The sequence below is a fragment of the Nycticebus coucang genome, chromosome 10 (genome assembly GCF_027406575.1).
Source record: "Nycticebus coucang isolate mNycCou1 chromosome 10, mNycCou1.pri, whole genome shotgun sequence".
Lineage (NCBI taxonomy): Eukaryota > Metazoa > Chordata > Mammalia > Primates > Lorisidae > Nycticebus > Nycticebus coucang.
In genome coordinates, this window is record NC_069789.1 from 21,896,220 (window position 1) to 21,920,044 (window position 23,825).

Here is a 23,825-nt window from a genome sequence, read left to right on the forward strand (position 1 = left end):
GTTTTTTACCCCAGATCCACATAATACCAAAAATTTAATAAAATTATTAAATTATTAAAGGAGCATTTCTTTTTCTTTCTTTTTTTTTTGAGACAGAACCTCAAGCTGTTGCCCTGGGTAGAGTGCCGTGGCATCACAGCTCATAGCAACCTCCAACTCCTGGACTCAAGCAATTCTCCTACCTCTTCCTCCCGAGTAGCTGGGAATGCAGGCGCCTGCCACAACGTCTGGCTATTTTTTGGTTGTAGCCGTCATTGCTGTTTGGCGGGCCCAGGCTGGATTCAAACCCGCCAGCTCAGGTGTATGTGGCTGGTGCCTTAGCCACTTAAGCCACAGGCACTGAGCCAGAAGGAGCATTTTTGAGGCTGGCACCTGTGGCTCAGTGGGTAGGGCGCCAGCCCCATATACCATGGGTGGCAGGTTCAAACCCGGCCCCGGCCAAACTGCAACAGAAAAAAATAGCCGGGCGTTGTGGCAGGTGCCTGTAGTCCCAGCTACTCGGAAGGCTGAGACAAGAGAATCGCCTAAGACCAGGTGTTGGAGGTTGCTGTGAGCTGTGTGACGCCATGGCACTCTACTGAGGGCGATAAAGTAAGACTCTGTCTATATATATTAAAAAAAAAAAAAAAAACTTTGAAAAGATATATTTTCCATAGCTAGGAGTTGTGGTGGACCCCTGTAGTCCCAGATACTTGGGAGGCTGAGGCAAGAGAATCGCTTAAGCCCAGGAGTTTGAGGTTGCTGTGAGCTGTGCTGTCACAGCACTCTACCCAGGGTGACAGCTTGAGACTGTGTCTGAGAAAAAAAAAGAAATTCTGGTATCAATAGTTGTACCATTTGGTGAAGTTACTTAAAAAGTCAACTAAATTATACACTTGAAATGGATAAATTTTTATAACATATTTTTTATTTTTATTTATTTATTTTTTTGAGATAGAGTCTCACTATGTTGCTCTCGGTAGAGTACTGTGGTGTCACGACTCACAGCAACCTCACTCTTGGGCTTAAGTGATTCTCTTGCCTCAGCCTCCCAAGTAGCTGGGACTACAGGTACCCACAACTAATGCTCGGCTATTATTACTATTTTTTTGTCATCGTTGTTTAGCAGGCCCAGGCCGGGTTCGAACCCACCAGCCCCCGTGCATGTGGCTGGATCCCTAACCACCGAACTATGGGCGCCAAGCTGATAACGTATTTTTAAAATCTGAAATGGTTAATAGTCTTTCAATATAGGCATTATAAGCATGACAGCAAAAAAATAGGTATATAATTCATTCATATTTTACAAAACATAAATTTATTTGTTAAAATAGAAACTTAAAATAAAAAAGAACTTCTGGACTTTACACAAGCATAACCTTAGCTTGCAAAACCCTTATCAGTTACGCTATCTCACCTCCCTCCCATTCTCAGCATTCCTGAACCCTTTGAAACCCTTAGCATTCAATTGTAAGATTGTGACTTAGACCTAAATACCCACAAGACATGTTGACTGAAGGGGAGTCTTCAGGAAACTTGCCCTTTTCACTTAGATTGGTTTGCTGAAAAGATCAAGTCACAGTTATAGTAGATTAATAAGAGAAAGATTTATTTCCAAATTACATGCGCCTGGGGAGAGCCACAAGAATGATTTCCTAAAGTTTCAGTGATAGCCAGTGGCTTTTAAAGACATCATATAGAAGGGAGGGGGGGAGAGAAATTGGAAAGTATAGTGCAGCCAGTGGTTGCTAAGGGGGGGATGGGTAGATGGAGGGAAACGGGTTGGTCAGTAAATCAACCAGAGAGGCAGGTATTGTGCTTCAAATGACCTTAGGGCCAGGTTTAATAGCATGTGATGAGGAGTCCAGAAGCCCCTTTTTTGAGTCTAAATCAGGCTACTCAGATTTTATGGAGGAGAGGCCAGTGCTTTCTAATCAAAAATGACCTTTTCACTGACAATATTCTTTATACCAAGGAATCATAGTTTGGGTGAAATTTCCTTAGCTCCTTCCTGACTTTGCCCTGAGGGGCTAGGAACAATCCATCAGTTGTTCATTCAGGAAGAACCCAGCACCTAAAGGAGCGCTGCTCACGGACAGGAGGCAATCGCCCTGTGTTCCTCCCACTTTAGAGTTGGTGAGGCTGGACTAGTCTTTGTCTAGAGCAAACAAAAAGTCTTATGGGTTGGAGAATCACGTGACACTAATCTCTGAAAGGTCGAATTTTTGAATTTTTAAAATGTACAAAAAAAGTAATAATTCTCTGTTCAATAAATCTCTACCGTTTCCGCTGAGATACTTAGCTCTAGCAGCTTACATCTATGAATATAAACTATATTCTGGTGATTCTCTACTATTAGGTAAAAGTTTCCATTTTTAAGGGGCCTGTCCTCCTTAGTTGACTGGTTAATGTTCTCTAAGTCAGAGTGTTCCTGCTAAGGGCCTCTATTAATATTCTAGATTGAGCACGTCATCGGTTATGTGGTTCCTAACAATAATTCATTTCCGTAGCTAGAATCAGCAGTACCAAATCATACAAAGTGTTCTTTCTCAGGGAAATATCAGCCTGGATTTGTTTATTGAAAGGAGCTACTTACCACCTTAGAAATTCTAGTCCTGTCTGGGCGGCGCCTGTGGCTCAGTGAGCAGGGCGCCGGTCCCATATACCAAGGGTGGCGGGTTCAAGCCCAGCCCCGGCCAAACTGCAACAAAAAAATAGCTGGGTGTTGTGGCTGGCGCCTGTAGTCCCAGCTACTCGGGAGGCTGAGGCAGGAGAATTGCCTAAGCCCAGGAGTTGGAGGTTGCTGTGAGCTGTGTGATGCCACGGTACTCTACCGAGGGCCATAAAGTGAGACTCTATCTCTACAAAAAAAAAAAAAAAAAAAAGAAATTCTAGTCCTCTGAAGTGGAACAAAGACAAATGCATTTTATTGGGGAGAAAACATGGGAGGTGTGTGTGACAAAGGCCTGAGGACCTGTGGGCTTTAGTCAGGAGGCCTGGCAGCTTCAAGTTGGGGGCTCCTGGATACCAGAGGTAGTCAGGATAGGAAATTCTCACTCCTTAAATAAGAAAACCAAAGTAGAAAAGAATTCCTGAGGACAAATAATAAAAGAGATAATTTCATGCAAATGTGACATCTGTTTTCCAAAAAGTTAATTTTCAACTTTTGACATGCAAAAAGTAATCTGAGAGGATCTAAAATAATATGGAAAGGTATTTCTCACCACTCTGGCCTCCCAGCCTGGGAGCTCCCTTGTTCCATTTGGGGAGTTCCCTCCCTCACGAATTAGCAGCTCTGACCAAAGAACCTGCAGAGCCAGCAATAAAGGAAAAGAAAAATCTCAGGACCGCTCCCCATTCCTTATTGTAAAAGAGAATGTCAGCCTTGAGGCCCAGTTCAAGCAGCACCCGCTTCCAAACAATAACTGTTCCTAACATTATGCATCAGCGAGATCTCCTTGGAAAGAGGAAAGGCCCGGGCATCTGGGAAGGGCTGAGTACACAGACCATTCAGAAGGAAATTCTTTGCTGGCCACCCATAAGCAAGGACTTATCTTACAACTGGTAACCTAGGGTCTGCAGGCTAAAACCGAAGTCTATTTGATTCCACACTAACGATGAATTACAAGTTTATCTTCCCAGGTGCAGAACAGAGACAAGATCAAACATTCTTCCACCTACCAGGAGCAGCTACTTAATTGTTGCTTCCTTTGCTCCCATGTTTTCTCTCCCAACGATCGCCTTATTCCTATGTAAAATGTAAGTTTCCGGTGCCTTTTAAGAATGTAACCATTCGCCTCACTGCTCCTCCCCTGCTGGGTTCTTCTTTCTGTATATCCTATCCTCCTTAAATGTTGAAGGTCTCAAATTATTCTTTGGAAAAAACAATCACAGGTTTTTGTCTGTGTTTTGTGTTTTTTTCCAGTTGTGTCCTCAAGCTTTGGCTTAATAAATCTCCACTGATTGAGATCTTTGCCTCAGTCACTTATCGTGAGTTGTCACCAGATTGTGATGCTCCCAGCCACTCTTGTGCCAAGATGTGGGTCCAAGGTCTAGGCTCTGCCCTGGCCCAGACTTAGAATAGGAAGCTTATGACTTCAAGAAGCATGAATTGCATAATCTATTCTAGACACAGATTTGCTCACACATCTCCCTTTCCACTTTCTTTCATTTGCCTACCCCTACTACAGAGGCTGGTCAATCCAGAGGGGTGCTTTCTTGGCTTCCCTCGTATCTTTTGATAGCTTATGGAATACTTCTGGTCAGGGAAATACAGATGGAGATCTGATTTGGGATTTGGGGGTAAATTCTTGCCTTCCTGAGACAGAAGCCACTCCTTCTGTCTTCTAATTTCTGCATCAAATACAAACATAATGGCTGGAGCTGCAGCAGCCATTTTGCAACCTTGAGAGGGAACTTTAGGATTAAAGCCAATATACTAAGGTAAAGAAGGACAGAAAGAGCCAGAGTCCTTGGCAGATCTGGAGGGGACAGTTGAATCAATGGTTACAGCACACAGCATCTAGATATGTAAGAAAAATAAACATTTATTGTTAACTTATTCTTGGCCACATTTTCTATTACTTGCAAGTATCTTCTTGCCTACATTATATGGGCAGTTTCCAGTATCCAGCACTGGTGTTGTCTGTGGTGCAGACTACCTGCATCTGAGCCCATAGTAGCGGCAGTGAATTATTATAGATGATATTATTATAGAACCAGGTGTCATCCCTCCTTAGTCTCTAAGCTTCTCCAGCAGTCCTGAACATTTTGTGAGGTATGTAATATACATTTTATTTTTGAGGCAGAGCCTCAAGCTGTCGCCCTGGGTAGAGTGCCGTGGCATCACAGCTCACAGCAACCTCCAACTCCTGGGCTCAAGCGAGTTGCCTGTCTCTGCCTCCCAAGTAGCTGGGACCACAGGCGCCCGCCACAACGCCTGGCTATTTTTTGGTTGCAGCCGTCATTGTCGTTTGGCCGGTCCAGGCTGGATTTGAAACCACCAGCTCAGGTACATGTGGCTGGTGCCTTAGCCACTTGAGCCACAGGCTCCGAGCCTGTAATGTACATTTTAATGAATTCTTTTCCTGCTTAAATTAACCAAACCTTACTTCTGTTGCATGCAATCAAGAACTCTGGGAAACACAGGATTGACACCAGGGCAGCAACATACCCTCAGAAAATGAGGAGAATTTGAGGTTGATCCTCTGGTCAGGTTGGGTCAGAGGATAATGAAAATTTGCCTTTTTTTTTTTTTTTTTTTTGTAGAGACAGAGTTTCACTTTATTGCCCTCGGTAGAGTGCCGTGGCATCACACGGCTCACAGCAACCTCCAACTCCTTGGCTTAGGCCATTCTCCTGCCTCAGCCTCCCAAGTAGCTGGGACTACAGGCACCCGGCTATTTTTATGTTGCAGTTGTCATTGTTGTTTAGCTGGCCCGGGCTGGGTTCGAACCCATTAACCTTGGTCTGTGTGGCTGGCGCCGTTAACTACTGTGCTACTGGTGCTGAGCCACAAGGCATAATTTCTATCCTAAGGAAATGTGTGAACAAGTGGGGGTGACTAGCAATTAGGCAAAGACTCTATGGAAGCACCTCTGTCGTCCTGAGTGTGTGGTGGGTGGCGAGGCAGGAAGTAACACCACCACAGATGAAGAGGATTTGGCCAGTTGTAGGAAGGGTCAGAAAGAGTTTTCTTAAAACAAAACAAACAGAGGGGCTGCGCCTGTGGCTCAAAGGGGTAGGTCAGAGGTGGCGGGTTCAAACCCAGCCCCAGCCAGAAACTGAAAAAAAAAAAAAAAAAAAAACCCAAAAAACAAACAAAAAGCAAAAAGAAAGTGTTCTTGGCCTAGGGGACTGAGGAGGTGTTAAGGCTGCTTAACAGCTCTCAAGGAATAAGGAAGGGAGGTGAACTAGGGCTGGACTTTGGACTTTATCCTCAGGACAGTGACAAGCAAGTAGAGGGAATTAAGCAGGCAGGGACATCCACAGACGAATTCTTCAGGAAGATCATCCCAGCTGCTCTGTGCAGAACCCACTGAACAGGACAAGGGCAGCGGTGGGGAGCCCGGTTCCACGTTTCCTCTAAAAATAGCAATAGGAACAGAGGAAAGGATTAGGAAACCAGAACAGGAGCGCGACACCAAGGCACGCTGGGCCCCAATGAATCGCCTGGAATGTACTGGGAGTGTTGAAAACACGAATTCTCAGGAAAAGCCCGAGTGGATTCAGGCTCCCTCAGATCCTCCTTAGGAAAAAGAACACACGATTAGGCACAAAGTGGAGTATTAACTTAAGATACGAAAAGAAACCACAAGCGCCTTGGAAACTGGTTTCTCGATGCTTCCAGGCGGCAGCCTGACTTCCCCTTTCTGCCCAGAACACTTCCCAGCTCCCAGGGCAAGGCTAGTGTGGCGTCCCGGTTGAAACCCAACTCAGCGCCGCCGTGCCCGAAGCGGGAGCGAACCGCTCGGCGGCAGCAGAGTCCAGGCCTCCGGGACCGGACGGGTCGGCTCGGAGCGGGAGGCCGCGCACTGCTTGCCGTCCGGCCCCGGGGGCTCCGTCCACCCACCCGCCGCCCGCGCGCGTCGGGCACTGGCTGCGTCGCCACCAGGCGGGCGCTGGGCGCACGGCGCGGACCTGGTACGTGCGAGGCGCAGGCGGCGGTTGCGGGGACAGGCGTTTGCTTATTTTGAGTATGCAAACTTGACCTCGAAAACACAAACCCTGTCTTTGGCATTTCTGGATTTAGAAATAAACATCACTCCAGACGCCGGCCAGTTCATAGCCGCAGAGTCGTAAGTTTCATTTTTAAAGGAAAAAGAAAACTTGTTCTGCAAAACAACTGTTCGGCGGCAGAACGCGGGAAGCTGGAGGCGCGCGGGGTGGGACGGGGCGGGGGTCGGTGCGGCGAACGCGCGGGCGGGAGCGCGCGGCGTGGCGCCGGCGGGACGGGTCGGGGCGCGCGCGCCGGCGGGGACGCGCAGGCAGCGGTGAGGGACGCGCGGGGCCAGGGCGGGCCGGGGGCGCGCCAGTCCGGCGGGCGCGCGGGGGCGGCGGGCGTGGCGCCACCAATGGCAAACAAAGGCCGCCCCAGTGAATCATGTGGTGCCGGGGGAGGAAGTGCGGCTTGTTTTCTTCTCGCCAGTCTTCGGGCTGCGGGCGGAGCGGGATGCGCGGGGACCCCCGCGGGGGCGGCGGCAGCGGCGGCCGCGAGCCCCGATGAGGCCGGAGCGTCCCCGGCCGCGCGGCAGCGCCCCGGGCCCGATGGAGGCCCCGCCGTGGGACCCGGTCCGCAACGACTCGCTGCAGCCCACGCTGACCCCGGCCGTGCCCCCCTACGTGAAGCTCGGCCTCACGGTCGCCTACACCGTGTTCTACGCGCTGCTCTTCGTCTTCGTCTACGTGCAGCTCTGGCTGGTGCTGCGCTACCGCCACAAGCGCCTCAGCTACCAGAGCGTCTTCCTCTTCCTCTGCCTCTTCTGGGCCTCCCTGCGGACCGTCCTCTTTTCCTTCTACTTCAAAGACTTCGTGGCGGCCAATTCGCTCAGCCCTTTCGTCTTCTGGCTGCTCTACTGCTTTCCGGTGTGCCTGCAGTTCTTCACGCTCACGCTCATGAACTTGTACTTCACGCAGGTGAGCCGCGGAGCGCGGCCCGGGCGGGCGCGCGGGGCGGTGCAGTCGCAGGGGCTGGTCCCGGCCGGTGAGCCTGAGAGTGGAGTGTGGGGGAAAAGGCGCTGGTATCCGGCGTGAGCCGCGTCCAATCTGCGGGCCTTTCTCTTAGGTAGCCCCCGCCCCCCATCCCCAAAGGAGAGTAGCAGGAAGGTCCACTGGTTACCCAAGTGGGTACCGGGCGCCTCCCTGTACTGGGCCAAGCAGCAGCATCCGCACAACCCAGAATTGGTGCTCTCGGAGGGGCGGGTGTGCCCTCCAGGGAGGCCTGAACTCTAGTTCCCCTCTACGTCCAGACACCTGCCCTGGCCCGGGAAGGTCATCTGTATGTTGGCCTCCGGGTGTGGGCCGGGGAATGCCTTATCTTTTGAGCGATGGCAGGGTGGGACTGCCCTGGTTTGGAGGAGATGTTTGGAACCTCCCCCGGAGGAGCTTGGCTGAACTGCTACTTACTAACTCATTGCTCGGTTTTACTAAACTGTCTCTGGGGTGACTCCCTCTCCGAGCCGCTGCAGCCCGAGATCAGGCTGTCTTGAGTTCATCTAATAGGCCCTAGGAAAAAGCCATTAAAGTTTACTGGAACTTTTTTTACAGACACACGAAAATCATTTCATGAGGCATATTATTAATAAGAGAGCTGGGAGAGCGTGTGAATTGACTTGGCTGCTGCTTAGCTGGTGATGTTTGACTTAATGAGAGTAGGGTAATTGTAAAGCACTTTGGGAATACTTTGAGAAGCATTACACAAAGGTTTAATAACAGCGTCCCATCGTCCTTGCCGGCTCTGATCCCCATTACCTCTCCAAGCACTAAAATGTCAGTTTTCCTTAGAACTCTGCCTAAGGGGAAGGTGCCACCTGTGTCTCCTGGTGGAGGTAAGGTAAGAGCTGCCTCAGGGCAGAGACCCCTTGCAGGCAGGCCTCTTACTCCTTACAAGGGTGTCTTAAAAGAAAAGGTCACTTGGTTAAAAGGAAGAATAGCATAGCCATAGAATGGCTCTTTATAAGAAAAAGAAAAGGTAGAAAAAGGATCACCCTGGCATAGTAGGAACAACTAACTGAAAATGTGAAGGAAACACTTTTGGCTGAAAAATAGCATGTGTAATATTTAGTTGATATTATAATTTTATTTATTTATTTATTTTTTAGAGACAGAGTCTCACTTTATCACCCTCATTAGAATGCCGAGGAGTCACAGTTCACAGCAATCTCCAGGTCTTGGGCTTAGGCAATTTTCCTGCTTCAGCCTCCAGAGTAGCTGGCACTACAGGTGCCCACCACAACACCCGGCTATTGTTTTCTTTTTTTGTTGCAGTTTGGCCAGGGCCGAGTTTGAACACCTCACCCTCAGTATATGGGGCCGGCGCTGGCGCCCTACTCACTGAGTCACAGGAGCTGCCCTGATATTATAATTAAAAAATGGGTCTATATTCAGAGCCTTCTTGTTAAGTCCAGTGTTTCAGCATATTTTCCGTTCTGAGAGAAATGTGTTTTGTCTGTCCAAATGCTACTTTTAAATCTGCAAACCAGTTCAGGCGGTTGGCTTTGTTGCAGACAGACACTTGGGCTTTGTGGTTGAATCAAAATGGGGTGGTTCGGCAGATGCAAAAGTCAGGAACGTTGATGTTACCTCCAGAACTGTGACAGTGGCAATATTGCACATTGAGATCTTTGTTCTTGCCCCCTTTTGAGAACAAAACAAAAAGCAGACTGTAGGGAGCTGCCAGGGCTCTCTGGAAGTCACATGCCAGTTCTGAACTTGGTGCTGGATTAGGGACAGGGCTGCACATTTTCTGCCCCATCTGCTGATTGGTGAGGAAATGCTGAGCAAGGGAAAAAGTGACCGGGCAGACAGAGGTACCCTGGCCGGGAGGCCCGGACTCATAGCCTTGTCTTCTTTAAAGCTTCCCATCAGTGGGCACCACAGCAGAGGACGTTTCGCCTGAGGGCACCTGGTGGCTGGCAGGAGAAGATGGCCTGTAGAGTGCTGGCATCTGGGATCCTGGCAGAACAAAGTCATTCCTGGCTTCCTAACAGGAACTCTGATACTCCGGGGGTGTTAGAAACGGGTCTGCCCTTTGACTAACCCAGCCACCCTCTCCAGCCTCTAGCCCCCCCTTCTCAGCCATTGCAATCTCCTAAAATGGGGAGATTTTAGGAATTACTGCTGCCTGGGCCCACCTCAGATCAAGTAAATCCGATTTTGGAGGGGTGGGGGTGGTAGCTAACAATTATTTAGTATGTACTATGTGTTTGGGACACTTGTAGGCAATTTGTTTTATAGTAGAACCTCTGGAAGGTGACCTAGGGACTGTAAGAAACTGGTCAGTATACAGAGGTGAGCAACATAAAGAACTAGGCCTGCTGTGCTGATAGCTACATGTGGTGCATGTCCCGTCTGTGAAAATTAGGTCAACAAAAGGAGGTGGTTACTGTAGGGAGGTTCTACTGTATTGTGACACCCTCCAAAGAAAGTACTGTGTTTTGTAGAGGAGGAGCAAACTGAGGCTCAGAGATGTTATAAAGCACTTGCTCAACGTCACACTGTCAGTATGTGGTAGAGCCAGGATTTGTACCTATATCTGTGTGGTGTCAGTGTGAGGCTTGTCTTTTTTTTTTTTGCCTTGGGTAGAGTGCTGTGTAGCAACCTCAAACTCTAGGGCTCAAAACATCCTCTTCCCTCAGCCTCCTGAATAGCAGGCACTAACAGGCATGCTAATTTTTCTGTTTTTAGTAGCGGAAGGGAGTCTTGCTCTTGTTCAAGCTGGCCTTGAACTCCTGAGTTCAAGTGATCTTCCTGCCTTAGCCTCCCATAGTGTTAGGATTTCGTACAGGTGTGAGCCACCAAGCCCATCCTTGTTCTTTTTTTTTTTTTTTTTGTAGAGACAGAGTCTCACTTTATGGCCCTCGGTAGAGTGCCATGACCTCACACTGCTCACAGCAACCTCCAACTCCTGGGCTTAAGCAATTCTCTTGCCTCAGCCTCCCAAGTAGCTGGGACTACAGGCGTCCGCCACAACACCCAGCTATTTTTTGGTTGCAGTTTGGCCGGGGCCGGGTTTGAACCCGCCACCCTCGGTATATGGGGCCTGCGCCTTACCGACTGAGCCACAGGTGCCGCCCCATCCTTGTTCTTTTTTTTTTTTTTTGGAGACAGAATCTCACTTTGTCGCCCTCTGTAGGGTGCATGGCATCACAGCTCACAGCAACCTCTAGCTCTTGGGCTTAAGCCTCTGGAGTGGTGGGACTACAGGCGCCCGCCACAATGCCTGGCAATTTTTTGTTGCAGTTTGGCTGGGGCCGGGTTCGAACCTGCCACCCTCGGTATATGGGGCCAGCGCCCTACTCACTGAGCCACAGGTGCCACCCCCCATCCTTGTACTTTATGGGACAGTATTTGAAGCCTCTTACAATAGAATCATTTACTTAGATGTAAATGTTAACACCTTGTGCTCCGGGAGCTTAAAGCTGAGTTGGGGAGGTACAAAGTATATGGGGCAGCAATGATTAAGTTGGAGAACTGATCCTAGAAAAAGTGCTGTATACCTCATTGCTAAATGTCACTCAGTCACCTGGTGATTTTCTCATTGAGGCTTTGAGAGGACACTTGTCCACAACACCGTGAGTCTCTCTGCACAGTGGTCTTGGATTGCTCCTGTCTCCCTTGGCCCCATTGACCCCAGCCAACGCCCCCATCCAGCTCACAGGCCGTATAAGTGATAAGCAGCCCTCATACCCTTCAGGCACACATGTTAGGGCGACCTGAGCATTGGGTAGGCTTAATTTTATTTGCTTTCTTCCCAAATCACAGCTTTTAAATTCTGCTAGTTCAGTCTCTCCTGCCACTCCTAGAGAGTTCTCAGATGTATCCTGTAGCTTTCTAGGCATACATAGTTATTAAATCTTTATGTCCAATTTAAAGCTCCTCTCCCGACTCCATCCCAGGCATATCAGGCTTCGAGTCCTAGGGCTTGGCGTCAGGACTGTGTCCTGTGCTCTGGGCCTCTGCCCTGTGTCTTCCCAGCTGGCCAGGAGAGTGACATGTCTCAAGGCCTCCAGCCTTTGGGTTTCTAGTCTCACCCTGGCTATACTTAGTGGCGGCTCCACCTTCATCCTGCCCCTTCTGACATCCTCCTTCTGTTTCAGTTGCTTCTTCAAGTTGGGCAGCCACATGGCTTTGGGCCCCCTTTTTGACTTGAAGCTTGGGGCCACTGAGGTCCCTCAATTCCCACTTGGTCATACTGATGACAGGCTGGGTGTCTACCCAGTGTCTTCTGGGCCCACCACCCTGGCCCCTTCCACTCCCTGCTTGCCTAGGGGCCCTCCCTGTGATCACCCTTGAGGTGCCTGGTGCCGTCACCGCTCCAGGGCACAGATGGGGGTCCACCAGGACTCTGTCCCTGATTTGTTCTGATGGCTGTATCCACTGGGCCGCATGTCCCTAGCTCGGCAAGCATCTGCCTGGGCTCCCTTTCTCCTCGCTGACCTGGGGTGAGGTGCTCGCCTGCCACCCAGCTGCTTGACTCGGTCTCCTGACCCCGTCTCCACTCTGCATCTTCTAGCACAGCCTGGGAGGGTCAGGAGGAGATTGGTAGGGCTGGTTCTGCTAATCCCGTAAGCCCTCTGTGTTGGTATCTGTTTGGCCCCAAATCTGTGGGGCTTTTTTTTTGGACACAGTGTTGTGTACCTGTTGTTGCCAGCTGTGGTTCCTTAAGCCAGGTCTGGGTACACTGCTGCACCACACAGAGGTAGGGCCACAGCTTGCACCAAGGCTGTGACTCCGGAGCCTGCAGTAGGCGCCATGTCGAACTGCCTGTTTAATAGAGGGTGGGGCAGCACCCTGAAACCTGAGGCCTGCATGAGTCTCTGTTCATGAGATACTACAGTGCTGTCCACCTCCTGGCTTTAGGGTACAGGCTGAGGAGCCAGGCAGCTTCTGGTGGTGTGGCTGTGGGCTTGGCGACACCTGGGCAGCTATATGTTCCAGCCGTTCCCCTTCAGAATTATCAGCCTGGAACTCAGCGTTTGAGGTTCCTGAGTTTGGCTGAATGGAACAGCCTGGTTTAGCCTTGTCCCAAGCCCTATGACAAACTCTTGCCCTGTCAGTCCGGTGGTTCACAGAAGGCAATGGAGAAGTGAGTCCTCTTGGTGGGGAACAGACGCTGACCGGGGGGTGAGACCTCACCACGACCTAGAGGGCAGATGGGAAGCTGGCATTTGTTGGATCTGGTCTGTTCTGGAACTCTGCTGGGGACTTCCATGTCCCTGCACTCAGCCGAGGTTGGTTAGTCACGTGCTGCGTGGGATGGTGCCAGGGGCTGACAGTTGGGGCCTGAGGGTTGTGGTGGGGCCTGGGGGCTCGCTGTGGGCACTGGGCCAGCTTGTGAATCGGCTGTGAGAGGACTGGGCACAGAGCTGGGCTCCAATCCTTCCTGGCTTTGCTGCTAGTGTGGGTCCCATGGCCTCTCTGAGGCTGCAGAGGTTACTATACCTCCCTGAGGTTGCTGCTTCACTAGGGCAGCAGAACTGTAATGCCCCTCCCACGGGGCCGGTGTGGGTTGAAGGACATGCCGTCTGCCCTGAGTCCCTTGCTCTCTCTGTCGTAGTTAAGGCTGTCACTCTCTTCTCCTATCTGCCCTGGACCCAGCCTCTTTTTTTTTTTTTTTTTTGTAGAGACAGAGTCTCACTTTATAGCCCTCGGTAGAGTGCGGTGGCATCACACAGCTCACAGCAACCTCCAACTCCTGAGCTTCAGCGATTCTCTTGCCTCAGCCTCCCGAGTAACTGGGACTACAGGCGCCCACCACAACGCCCGGCTATTTTTTGGTTGCAGTTTAGCCTGGGCCAGGTTTGAACCCGCCACCTTCTGTATATGGGGCCGGCGCCCTACCGACTGAGCCACAGGCGCCACCCCTCTTTTTTTTTTTTTTTTGTAGAGACAGAGTCTCACTTTATGGCCCTTGGTACAGTGCCATGGCATCACACAGCTCACAGCAACCTCCAACTCCTGGGCTTAAGCGATTCTCTTGGCTCAGCCTCCCGAGTAGCTGGGAGTACAGGCGCCCGCCACAACGCCCAGCTATTTTTTGGTTGCAGTTCAGCCGGGGCTGGGTTTGAACCCGCCACCCTCGGTATATGGGGCCGGCGCCTTACCATCTGAGCCACAGGCGCTGCCCTGGACCCAGCCTCTTAAGTGCCCAGTCACTTTCCTGAAGGTCATGTCCTGGGGCTGGCCCTGCCCTTTACCAATGCACTGTGCCATCAAAATGACTTTTGCCACCACATTTATGCTCGTAAAGCAGCAGTGACTATTGATGTGTGCCCTTGGGAAGAGTATGGGGAGTCTACAATCTTTAGCTGAGCCCCTGAATCCAGGTTGGGAGGCACTGGGGGCCTCAGCCCCTTGCTTTGCACGTGACCTGACTGACGTTTGGAGAAGCCTGGGACTTGTCCCTGGTCACTTAGCTAGGGATGAGGAGGCAGGAGGAGTCCCCAGGTTTTGGACTGATTCCGTCCTTGCCATGAGTTGGTCAAAACGGAAACCCAGGGGCCGTTCCTCCTTGTTTCCTCACCCAGGAAAAGGGAGATGGGTGATTTCAGGAACAAGTGCTTTTTGCTGTGGCTCTCGGCAGTCAGTTTGGGCAGAACCTGTCTTGTGCCAGACTGTGATCAAGCAGTTGTGAAGAGGAAGCATCCAGGCCCCTGGGTGGTGGTGAGGAAGTGAGATACTTAGGGAGAGACGGGGCTAGTCAGGGGTAGGGATTCTGTGAAGCCTGGCATCCGTCCCCACACCTGTGCTCTGCGGTCTCGGCCCCTGGCACTGGCTGCCTGTTGTTATGTAGTGGGTTCACAGGCAGCCAGGACGGGGTATGCGTGTGCGTGTGCGTGAGAGAGGAAAGGTTTCCTTTTTCACACTTGGTCTGCAGTCCAGCCCCAGCACCTCCCAGGCAGTGGCTCCTCTAATTTTATAGCTCGGTTTCCTGAGCTCGCACTAAGGCACTACTAGCTCTGTACTCCCTCTGCCCCCTGCCTTAGTGTCTCAGGCCAACTGAGGGGACCCATACACCGGGAGTGCCTTTAGCTCTCTGGTAGCAGACTCCTCACAGTAGGTCTGAAATCCAGCCTCCCCTCAGAGGCTGGGCTGAGGGCGTCGCCATGGCCATCATCATCACCATCAGGAGCCCCCACTGTTGGCTTCAGACACTCCAGCTCTTTCAGGATTCACATCTTTTTGCTCATCTGCCTTTCCAAGGTCAGTTAAACTGGAGCCACGGGGACAGGGCACTGTCCTAAGGCTAGTGAAGATTCTCAGGTGAGTTCCAGAGCCCACAGTGGCTGTGTCCCACAGCACCTGTCCCTCACCGAGGGCTGCTGCTGTGGCCACACTCTGAGCCTCTCAGGCTAGCAGCTCAGCTCTGAGGGGTTGGGTGGGAGGGGATGCAGGGAACGAGAGGGCTGCACAGAGAAGAACAGGGACCTGGTGGACAGCTCCTCACCAGGATCTCACTGTGAGCTGCTTAGCGTTTTGAAAACAATAATCATGTGATCCCAGAGCTGCTTTGGTCAGGCCGTTCCTGCCTGCCTGGCATCCTGCAGGAGGAGGAAATCCTCTGGTCTGCAGGCCTGTCTTGTTCCCCCAGGACAGAAATAGCTTCAGCAAGCAGTTCTAACAATACCTGGGACAGCAGGTGTTCTCTGAGGTCGGAAATATTTCCCTTTTTATTTATCCTGTGGTAAGGAGTTGGGTAACCTGTGAGGGCAGATGAGGCCTGGATGGGTGATATCCTCAAACCTGCCTGGGAGAGGGGCTACAAGGAAGGAAATCCCGGGGCGGGTCTAGATTCCAGGCCTGGGGGGCAGGACCCTATTAATAGAGGGGCTTCACTGAGCAAAGGCAAGCAGTATAACCTGGCTCACTGTACCCTCAGTGATTCCCCAACAATAAAAAAAAAAGATTGCAGGCCTTGGAGCCACAATTGGTCTGTGTTGCATATGCCTTTTTGTTTTTAAATAACCCTTTAAAATGGTAAAAACTTTTCTCAGCTCACAGGTCTTCCTAAAACCGCCTGTGGGATAGACTCAGCCTGTGGCCTGTAGTTTGCCAACCCCTGGGTTAGGACAGTGTGTGTCACTAAGATCTTTCCACCCCTCCAACTACCACATTTGTCCTGTTATTTTTGCTGGAGCAGGCCCTTCAGGTAAGTCAGAAACAGGCTTTGGCTTCTTTTAGGGTTCAGGGAATGTCACTGATTCAGTGAATAAACCGTAGTGATCCCCTCCATATAGGTGTCTGGCATCAGAGACCCAGAGGGCCACAGTCTCTGGGAAGGACAGACATAAACAGAAATGGGAGTGTAGTGGGCCACCTGCATCCATGCTGCACAGGAGGGTCCCCGTACCCTGGTCGCCTGGCCGGGAGACATGGTCTTGATGTCATGTGATTTTTGTCATCTGCTTACTTCCCCCCACTTTTGAATGGCAGCTACTCCTGCCAGGTTACAGTCTGCAAAACACAGGGTGAGAATACACACACCGCTGGAGCCAGCTTCCCGGGCTGCGCCCTGCTGCATGCACTGCTTTCCCTGGCTTCCTGGAATTCACAGCTGCCAGAGGTCACACTGTCCCAAGAGGGTGTTGTGACAGTTCCTTGTAGTCTTGGATAAAAAGGGAAGTGGGCAGGGTGTGAGCAGCCCTGGCTCGCCAAGGGCCTTGTCAGGATCACACTCCTTTCCTGGGAGGATAAGACACATTTGTCCCCATCCTCCCAGTGAACACAGAGCAATACAAGTTTCAGCCGGAAGATGGAGACTCATTTCGGTCACTCACCAAGGGTTTTTTGTTTTAATGTAAAAAAATTTTCTAGTGAAGTAACATAAAATTAACCTTTTGAGGGCGGTGTCTATGGCTCAGTGGGTAGGGCGCTGGCCCCATATACCGAGGGTGGTGGGTTCGAACCCAGCCCTGGCCAAACTGCAACAAAAAATAGCTGGGTGTTGGGCAATGCCTGTGGCTGAAGGAGTAGGGCGCAGGCCCCATATGCTGGAGGGAGTGGGTTCAAACCTGGCCCTGGCCAAAAATTGGGGGGGGGGGAGGAAAAAGCCGTGTGTTGTGGCAGGCCCCTGTAGTCCCAGCTACTTGGGAGGCTGAGGCAGGAGAATCACTTAAGCCTAGGAGTTGAAGGTTGCTGTGAGCTGTGTGACACCACAGCACTCTACCGAGGGTGATGAAGTGAGACTCTGTCTGTAAAAAAAAATAAGTTAACTTTTTGATATGAACAAGTTGAGTGGCATTTAGTACATGTACACCTCCATCTAGTTCTAGACCATTTTCATCACCCCCCCAAAGAGACTATACTCATTAAACAGTCACTCCCCACCACCCCCGCCGCTAGTCTGCTTCCTGTCTCTCTGGATTTATGTATTCTGTATATTTCCTATCAAAGGAATCGCACAATATGCATCCTTCTGTGTCTGGCTCCTTTTCACGTAGCATAATGTTGCTCATCGTAGCGCGTATCCGAACTTCGTTCCTTTAGACGGCTGGCTGATCTTGCCCTGCCTGGGTAGACCACATTTTGTTTATCCATTCATCCGTGGATGGGCATTGAGGTTGTTGCACCACACGCTTTTGACTATCTGTTACATGCCAGACACTGTGTAGAATCTGGTTAAGGTCAAATAGTGTTCTTCCCTCCGTGGACCTCAGTGTAGAGCAGGGAAAACAGACTTTCCTTAAATAATTTCTCCGAATTGTGGGATTCATCGGTTGCTGTTACAACCCCTATAGTGGGGACACAAAGCGTCGCGATGTTTGCAAAGGGAAGTTGGGAGCTGCATTCTTCCCTTCACCTCTGTGATTCTCTCTCTAGTGCACAAGTTTTAAAAAGAACTAGTGGCAGCAGGCACTGTGGTCTCGGCTACTCGGGGGGCTGAGGCAGGAGAATCGCCTAGGCCCGGGAGTTAGAGGTTGCTGTGAGCTGTGAAGCTATGGCACTCTACCGAGGGCAACAAAGGGTTACAAAAAAAAAAAAAAAGAACTAGTGGCTTTGCTGCTATTTAAGTCACACTTATTGCAAGGCAATAAAACTATTTTCCAAGCCCAAATATGAGAAGCCAGCACTGTGGTGGAGGCAGAGCTCTCAGTAGAAGCTGCTGCCTGTGGTTTGGGCTGTGGGGTTTCCACTCCTGTTTGGTGGCTCCTGCCACGAGAGGCCATTTTTAGATGTTTCCAGGGTGAAAGTTTAGATGTTGGTTGATATAGGGGGTGTCTTCTGACCACAGCCAGATTCTGGGGTAACCAGGTCAGCTCCCTGGCTGGTCTGGGTTTGTGAGTGGGAAGCCACAATTACAGCCTTCTCCCAGGTCCTGCAGCAGGGCAGGCTGCAGCCTCTGGGCTGCCTGGGTTTGCTCTTGGCAGATCCTGGAGTCCAGACTGACACTGGGATTCCGTTCTTACCCCTTGGGGCCCTCTGCAGCACACGGAATCCTTCCTCCCAGGACAGACACCTGTCATAGGTTTGACAGCACATATTGTGTGTCCCCAAGTTCTCTCTGCTTCGGATTAGCCAATCTCAGTTCCTCTCATTGTTCCTGCTGGGTCACAGGTTGTCCCTCATTGTCCTGGTCACTGTTCCTGCAGTCCCGATCCAGTGTCCCATGGCGAGTTGGGGCAGCCCCAGGAGCAGACCAAGGTCTCACTCCCAGAGTGCTTCTCTCCATCACACCACGTGGCTTCCCCCCAGGAGGTGCCTGTGGCCGTCTCTCCGTAGCAGGACACAGAGAGCGTCGTCTAACGCCAGATGTGCCCAGCGAGGGCAGGAGTTCCTGAGAAGGTCTGAAGCCTCAGATCGTCCTCATTTCTGAAGCACAATGTTAGTTTGTTAGGAGAACAAAACTGCAGCATTTTACCTGCTAACTTCTCATGTAGTTTTTGCATAATTTGCCAGTAGGAATTGTGGTGTGATGGTTGGGCATGGCACAGAACCTCCTTCACGGAGCCCGTGGGCCCAGCTGGCTTGTTCTTCCTACCGTGAGAGCCGTGTCTTCGGTGCTTCTAAGGCGTCATTTTATTAAGGTACATTTGGAACAATCATGGCCAGGGCGCTGGCCAGTAAACTGAACTGCAGTTTGTGGCAGAGCATTTAAGAAACATAATGATAGGAGGGCCTGTGTGGCTGCAGAGAGAATCCTGTTGGGCAGGCTGGTGGGGATGATCTGTCTTCCCCTCTGTGCCTGTCACAGGGAGCTGCTTGTCTAGACAGCCTCAGCCAGGCAGGGGACAGAAGGGCAGGACAGTCCACCCCTGTGAGGGAAGCTGGCCCTGGGGCCCGGCCCTACCTGGGGGGCTGGCTTCCCAGGGTGGAGCACACAAGCCACCTTCTGGGAAGGCACCCAAAGAAAGATTATATGGCACCAGCCCGTTTTCCAACAAATAGACACTGAGGCCCAGGAAGGTAAGTAGCAAAGCAGGTTCATGGTGGTCAGACCAGCCTTGCCTCTGACTCCAGGCACTCAGGTGACAAGAGACAGCACAGGAAAACGGGGACCTGAAGGCCCGCATTTGGGTTCTTGGGTTGACCCTGGGGTTCTTGGGCAGAAGGCATGCTCCGTGGGCCACATGTTGGCCAGGTTCAAACGTAGGGAATGACAAAGTGAAGACCTGACCCTGGAACCCAGTCACCTCCCGGGGGCCCTCGCACACCCGGCCAGCCTGGCACATGGACTGGGCTTCAGGTTCCCACCCCCAGAATTATGGCACCCACGCCGTGCTTGTTTTTTCTTTCATCCATCATTGCGGGTGCAGGACTAAGAGGGGGACTCGGTTGTTATCCTGTTCCTGAGTCCCTGGAAGAAAAGAAAATCCTAACTGCCCTGAGTGTCTTGGGGAGTCGACCTCAAAGGCACAGCCCCCATTCACCCCCTAACTACTCCCCCCTTGTGTTTTTCGAAGAAACCGGCAGGAAGGGAGAAATCCTGCCTCTGGATTCAGGGACTGTGACTGTCCTGGCTCCCTGCTCTGGTGAATGAGGCTGCTTGGCCTGTAGAAACGCAGAAACAGCAGACGGGAACAGCTGACTAATGGCTAGTGCCTGGGGAGACCAGGGCCTTGGGGTTTGCATAATTTCCCTAGTATATCAGGAAGTGGGTGACGCAGAGGGACCACGAGTGCACATACCGAATGTGCCAGTGGTTCCTAATCTTTTCAAGTATGACAGTTCCTTTTATGGTCAAGAAAGCACCTGTGGTCACAGGTCAGTAGTTCTGCATTTATTTATTCATTTGAGACAGATTTTTATTGTGTCGCCCTCGGTAGAGTGCAGAGGCATCACAGCTCACAGCAACCTCGAACTCTAGGGCAGTCGTCCTCAGACTGCTGCCCGCGGGCCACATGAAGTGGTGGGAATTGTATTTGTTCCCGTTTTGTTTTTTACTTCAAAATAAGATATGTGCAGTGTGCATAGGAATTTGTTCATAGTTTTTTTTTTTTTTTTGTAGAGACAGAGTCTCACTTTATGGCCCTTGGTAGAGTGCCGTGGCCTCACACAGCTCACAGCAACCTCCAACTCCTGGGCTTAAGCGATTCTCTTGCCTCAGCCTCCTGAGCAGCCGGGACTACAGGCGCCCGCCACAATGCCCGGCTGTTTTTTGGTTGCAGTTCAGCCGGGGCCGGGTTTGAACCCACCACCCTCGGTATATGGGGCCTGTGCCTTACCGACTGAGCTATAGGCGCCGCCCCATAGTTTTTTTTTTTTTTTAAACTATAGTCCGGCCCTCCAACAGTCTGAGGGACAGTGAATTGGCCCCCTGTTTAAAAAGTTTGAGGACACCTGCTCTGGGTCTTACGTGATTCTCTTGCCTCAGCCTCTCAAGTAGCTGGGACTGCAGGTGCATGCTACAATGCCCGGCTATTTTTTGTTGCAGTTGTTGTTGTTTAGCTGGCCGGGGCAGGGTTTGAACCCACCAGCGTTGGTGCATGTGGCTGGCGCCGTAACAACTACGGGCACTGAGCCAGTTGTACATTTGGAATCATGGTCTGAGAACGTACATAAGGACAAATCATAGCAGGCCAGGGGCAGCTGCACTTAAATAGTACTTGCTAGGTGGCAGGCATTTGTCTAAATGCTCTGTAGGTATTTTCTTTGTTTTGTTTTTTTGAGACAGAGTCTCACTGTGTCACCCTGGGTAGAGTGCTATGGCATCACAGCTCACAGCAACCTTAAACTCCTGGGCTCAAATGATTCTCTTGCCTCAGCCTCCCAAGTAGCTGGGACGACAGGCGCCTGCCACAATGCCTGGCTATTTTTAGAGACTAGATCTCACTGGTCTTGAACCTGTGTGCTCAGGCGGTCCACCCGGGACAAGTGTTGGGTTTACAGGTGTGAGCCACCGCGCCCAGCCCTTGCTCTATGTGTATTAATTTACCTAATCCTCACAAAAACCTGTAAGGTGGGCACTACTATTAACCTCATTTAACACAGTACATTAAGTAGGTATTTGAGGTCCAGAGATGTCAAGTGACTTTCCAAGGTCACACTGAATTGGTAGAACCTGGATTCAAGCCCAGGTAAAGCAGCTCCGGAGTTCACACTCTTAACCATCTTGAGATGCCCCTCCACTGGCTTTGGGGGTATGACAGCGTCCCTTGTGTGGTCAGCAAAACTCAGAAGAGGTGCCCTCTGCTTTCTCCTAACTCGCGCTAGGTTTACGAAGTGGGGAGGGACACACAGCTGTGGCCTGTTTATACAGTGGGGAATACAGCCGGCCCTCCTAATGAGAGATTGGTTCCAAGACTCCCAAACCGTGCATGCTCAAGTCTTGCTGTCAGGCCTGTGGGGCTCAAGTACACAAAAGTTGGCTGTCTGTGTCTGCGGTTTTCACATTCTGCAAGTACTATATTTTCCATTCACATTTGATTGAAAAAAAATTTCCTGGTATAAGTGGACCCATGCAGTTCACCGTGTTGTCAAGGGTCAGCTGTGCTGTGACTCTGTGACACTACAGGAACTACAGTTGTGTGTTTCAACAGAGGCATAGCCCAGACACACTCAAGGGTGAACACAAAGCTGAGGGAGGCGATGGAAGGTGTCGATACATTTGTATGAAGTACGAAGCTGAGCAAGACCGTTCCCTGCCCCCGTGGGAACCACGAGAATAAAGCAAATAGCACAGACGTGCCCAGGACAAGCATCATCTCACCCAGGTATGAAAACTCCAAATTCAGGATAGTGCTGAAGGGGTACGCTGGGGGATGCAACTGTGTCATTTTGATTTGTTAAAAGTAAAACACAGGCTTGGTGCCTGTAGCTCAGTGAGTAGGGTGCCAGCCACATACAACAGCTAAATGACAATGGCAACTGCAGCAAAAAAAATAGCCAGGCTTTGTGACGGGTGCCTGTAGTCCCAGCTACTCGGGAGGCTGAGCAAGAGAATCACTTAAGCCCAGGAGGTAAAACACAGCTGGCGTAAATGTGGCAAAGTGTTAAGGATTCAGCTAAGTGGAGGGGGCACGCGGGCAGGTCCCTCGGGGCAGGATGTGACTTTTTTAAGGGTAGGAGGATTGTGAGGTATCCAGGGAGGGGTGTCACAGAAGTGCAGACTCCAAGGCCAAGGAACACGTTTGGGTGGATTTATAAAGCAAATAGCTGCGTAGAGCACTTCGTAAATCTAGCGCGAGTTAGGAGAAAGCAGAGGGCACCTCTTCTGAGTTTTGCTGACCACACAAGGGATGCTGTCATACCCCCAAAGAATAGCAGGAGACTATTTTTGCCACAGACGCCAACGTGACATTAGTAAAAATGATTGCAAGACAGTGGGAGGCAAGTTGGGTTAGCTTAAAAAATGAGAGGTGGGGGTTCAAAGAGTGGGGGCCAGCTGGTGACGTGAGCAGGTGGTTTATTATGGGAGCGGGCAGAGTTCAGCAGCTGCTCCTGAGGCCTCTCTGCTTCTGTCGGAACAAGCACGTCATATGCAGGGCTCTGGGCCCTCCTGCGTCATCCGAAAGGGTCAGGTGGAAGGCCTGGGTTACTGAGGGGGCACTGGGAGCCAATGGGCGGGCGGGGTGTTGGGGAGAGCAGCCACAGCCTCCCCAGGGGCTCATGCAGCTGTGGCTCAGTCCTCCAGCAGTCACCAGGGGGGGGGCCAGGGTCATGCACATTGTCACCCCGGACCTGTTCTAGGTAGGACTTTCAAAAGCAGGAGTGATGGGAAAACCAAAAGCAATTTGCCTTTGGCAGGGAAAATGCTTTATTTTCATGAGATGACGACTGCTGGGTCTCTGTCCTTTAAGCCTGCCCCTGCCCCTTTCCCCTGTCCTTCCATCCCTTTTACCACCATGGGGGAAGCCCTGAAAAAACCCTGGTATTTTCAGAGAACTGTGTAGATGCCCAAGGGAGGGTGGGGTCCTGGGGTACTCACTGTTCAGTTTCTGATCAACTTCCCCCAAGCAGCAGCTGGGGCGCTCGCCCCTGACCTCCCTGCTGCCTCTGTGTCCCCTGCCTCCTGCCTCTGCCACTCAGGGCCCAGCCTCTCTGCTCACAGGCCAGCTCCATTTTCTCAAGGACCTGGCACCCGGGAATAGGCTCTGTCTGGCCTTTCCCGAACTTGCGTCTTTGGAGGGGAACTTGTGCTCTATGACTGACTCACTGCTCCCACTTCCTCCTGGCACAGACGCCTCTGCCCACTTCCCCCCCAGGGCCCTCCCTGGTTGGCCCGAGCCCACCTTCACTCTGTCTTCCCGGCAGCAGGGGACACCTTCCCAGGCCTCTCCCCCACCCGCAGGCTTTGAGGGCCATTCCATGCCTCCTTCCTACCCTTTATGACTTTATAACAGCTTTTTTTTTTTTTTCTTTTTTAATCTTCTTATCAGAAGGGATCTCACTTGTTGCCAGGTCCAGAGTGCGGTGGTTCTATTTCAGCTCGAGGCAACCTCCAACTCTTGGACTGAAGCAATATTCTTCCCTCAGTCTCCCAAGTAACTGAGACTGTGGATATGCATTCCCATTCTTGGTTAATTTTTAAATTTTTTTCTAGAAATGGGATCTTTTTTTTTTTTTGAGACAGAGCCTCAAGCTGTCACCCTGGGTAGAGTGCCATAGCATTATAGCTCACAGCAACCTCTTAACTCTTGGGCTCAAGTGATTCTCCTGCCTCTGCCTCCCAAGTAGCTGGGACTACAGGC

The 23,825-nt window shown here is 51.2% G+C and overlaps 1 protein-coding gene across 6 annotated transcripts in view; it reads left to right on the top strand.

The window, feature by feature from the left end:
* The first annotated feature begins 6,981 nt into the window (after nucleotides 1-6,981).
* GPR137B (G protein-coupled receptor 137B) overlaps nucleotides 6,982-23,825 on the top strand; it is a 118,823-nt gene continuing 101,979 nt past the window's right edge. For all 6 annotated transcript variants that reach the window (XR_008382985.1, XM_053604805.1, XM_053604802.1 and 3 more), the window contains exon 1: nucleotides 6,982-7,614. Coding sequence is in view for 5 of the 6 variants with exons in the window: in XM_053604805.1 (XP_053460780.1) it covers nucleotides 7,201-7,614 (414 nt within the window). In the remaining variant the exon portion in view is untranslated. The remainder of the gene's footprint in view (nucleotides 7,615-23,825) is intronic.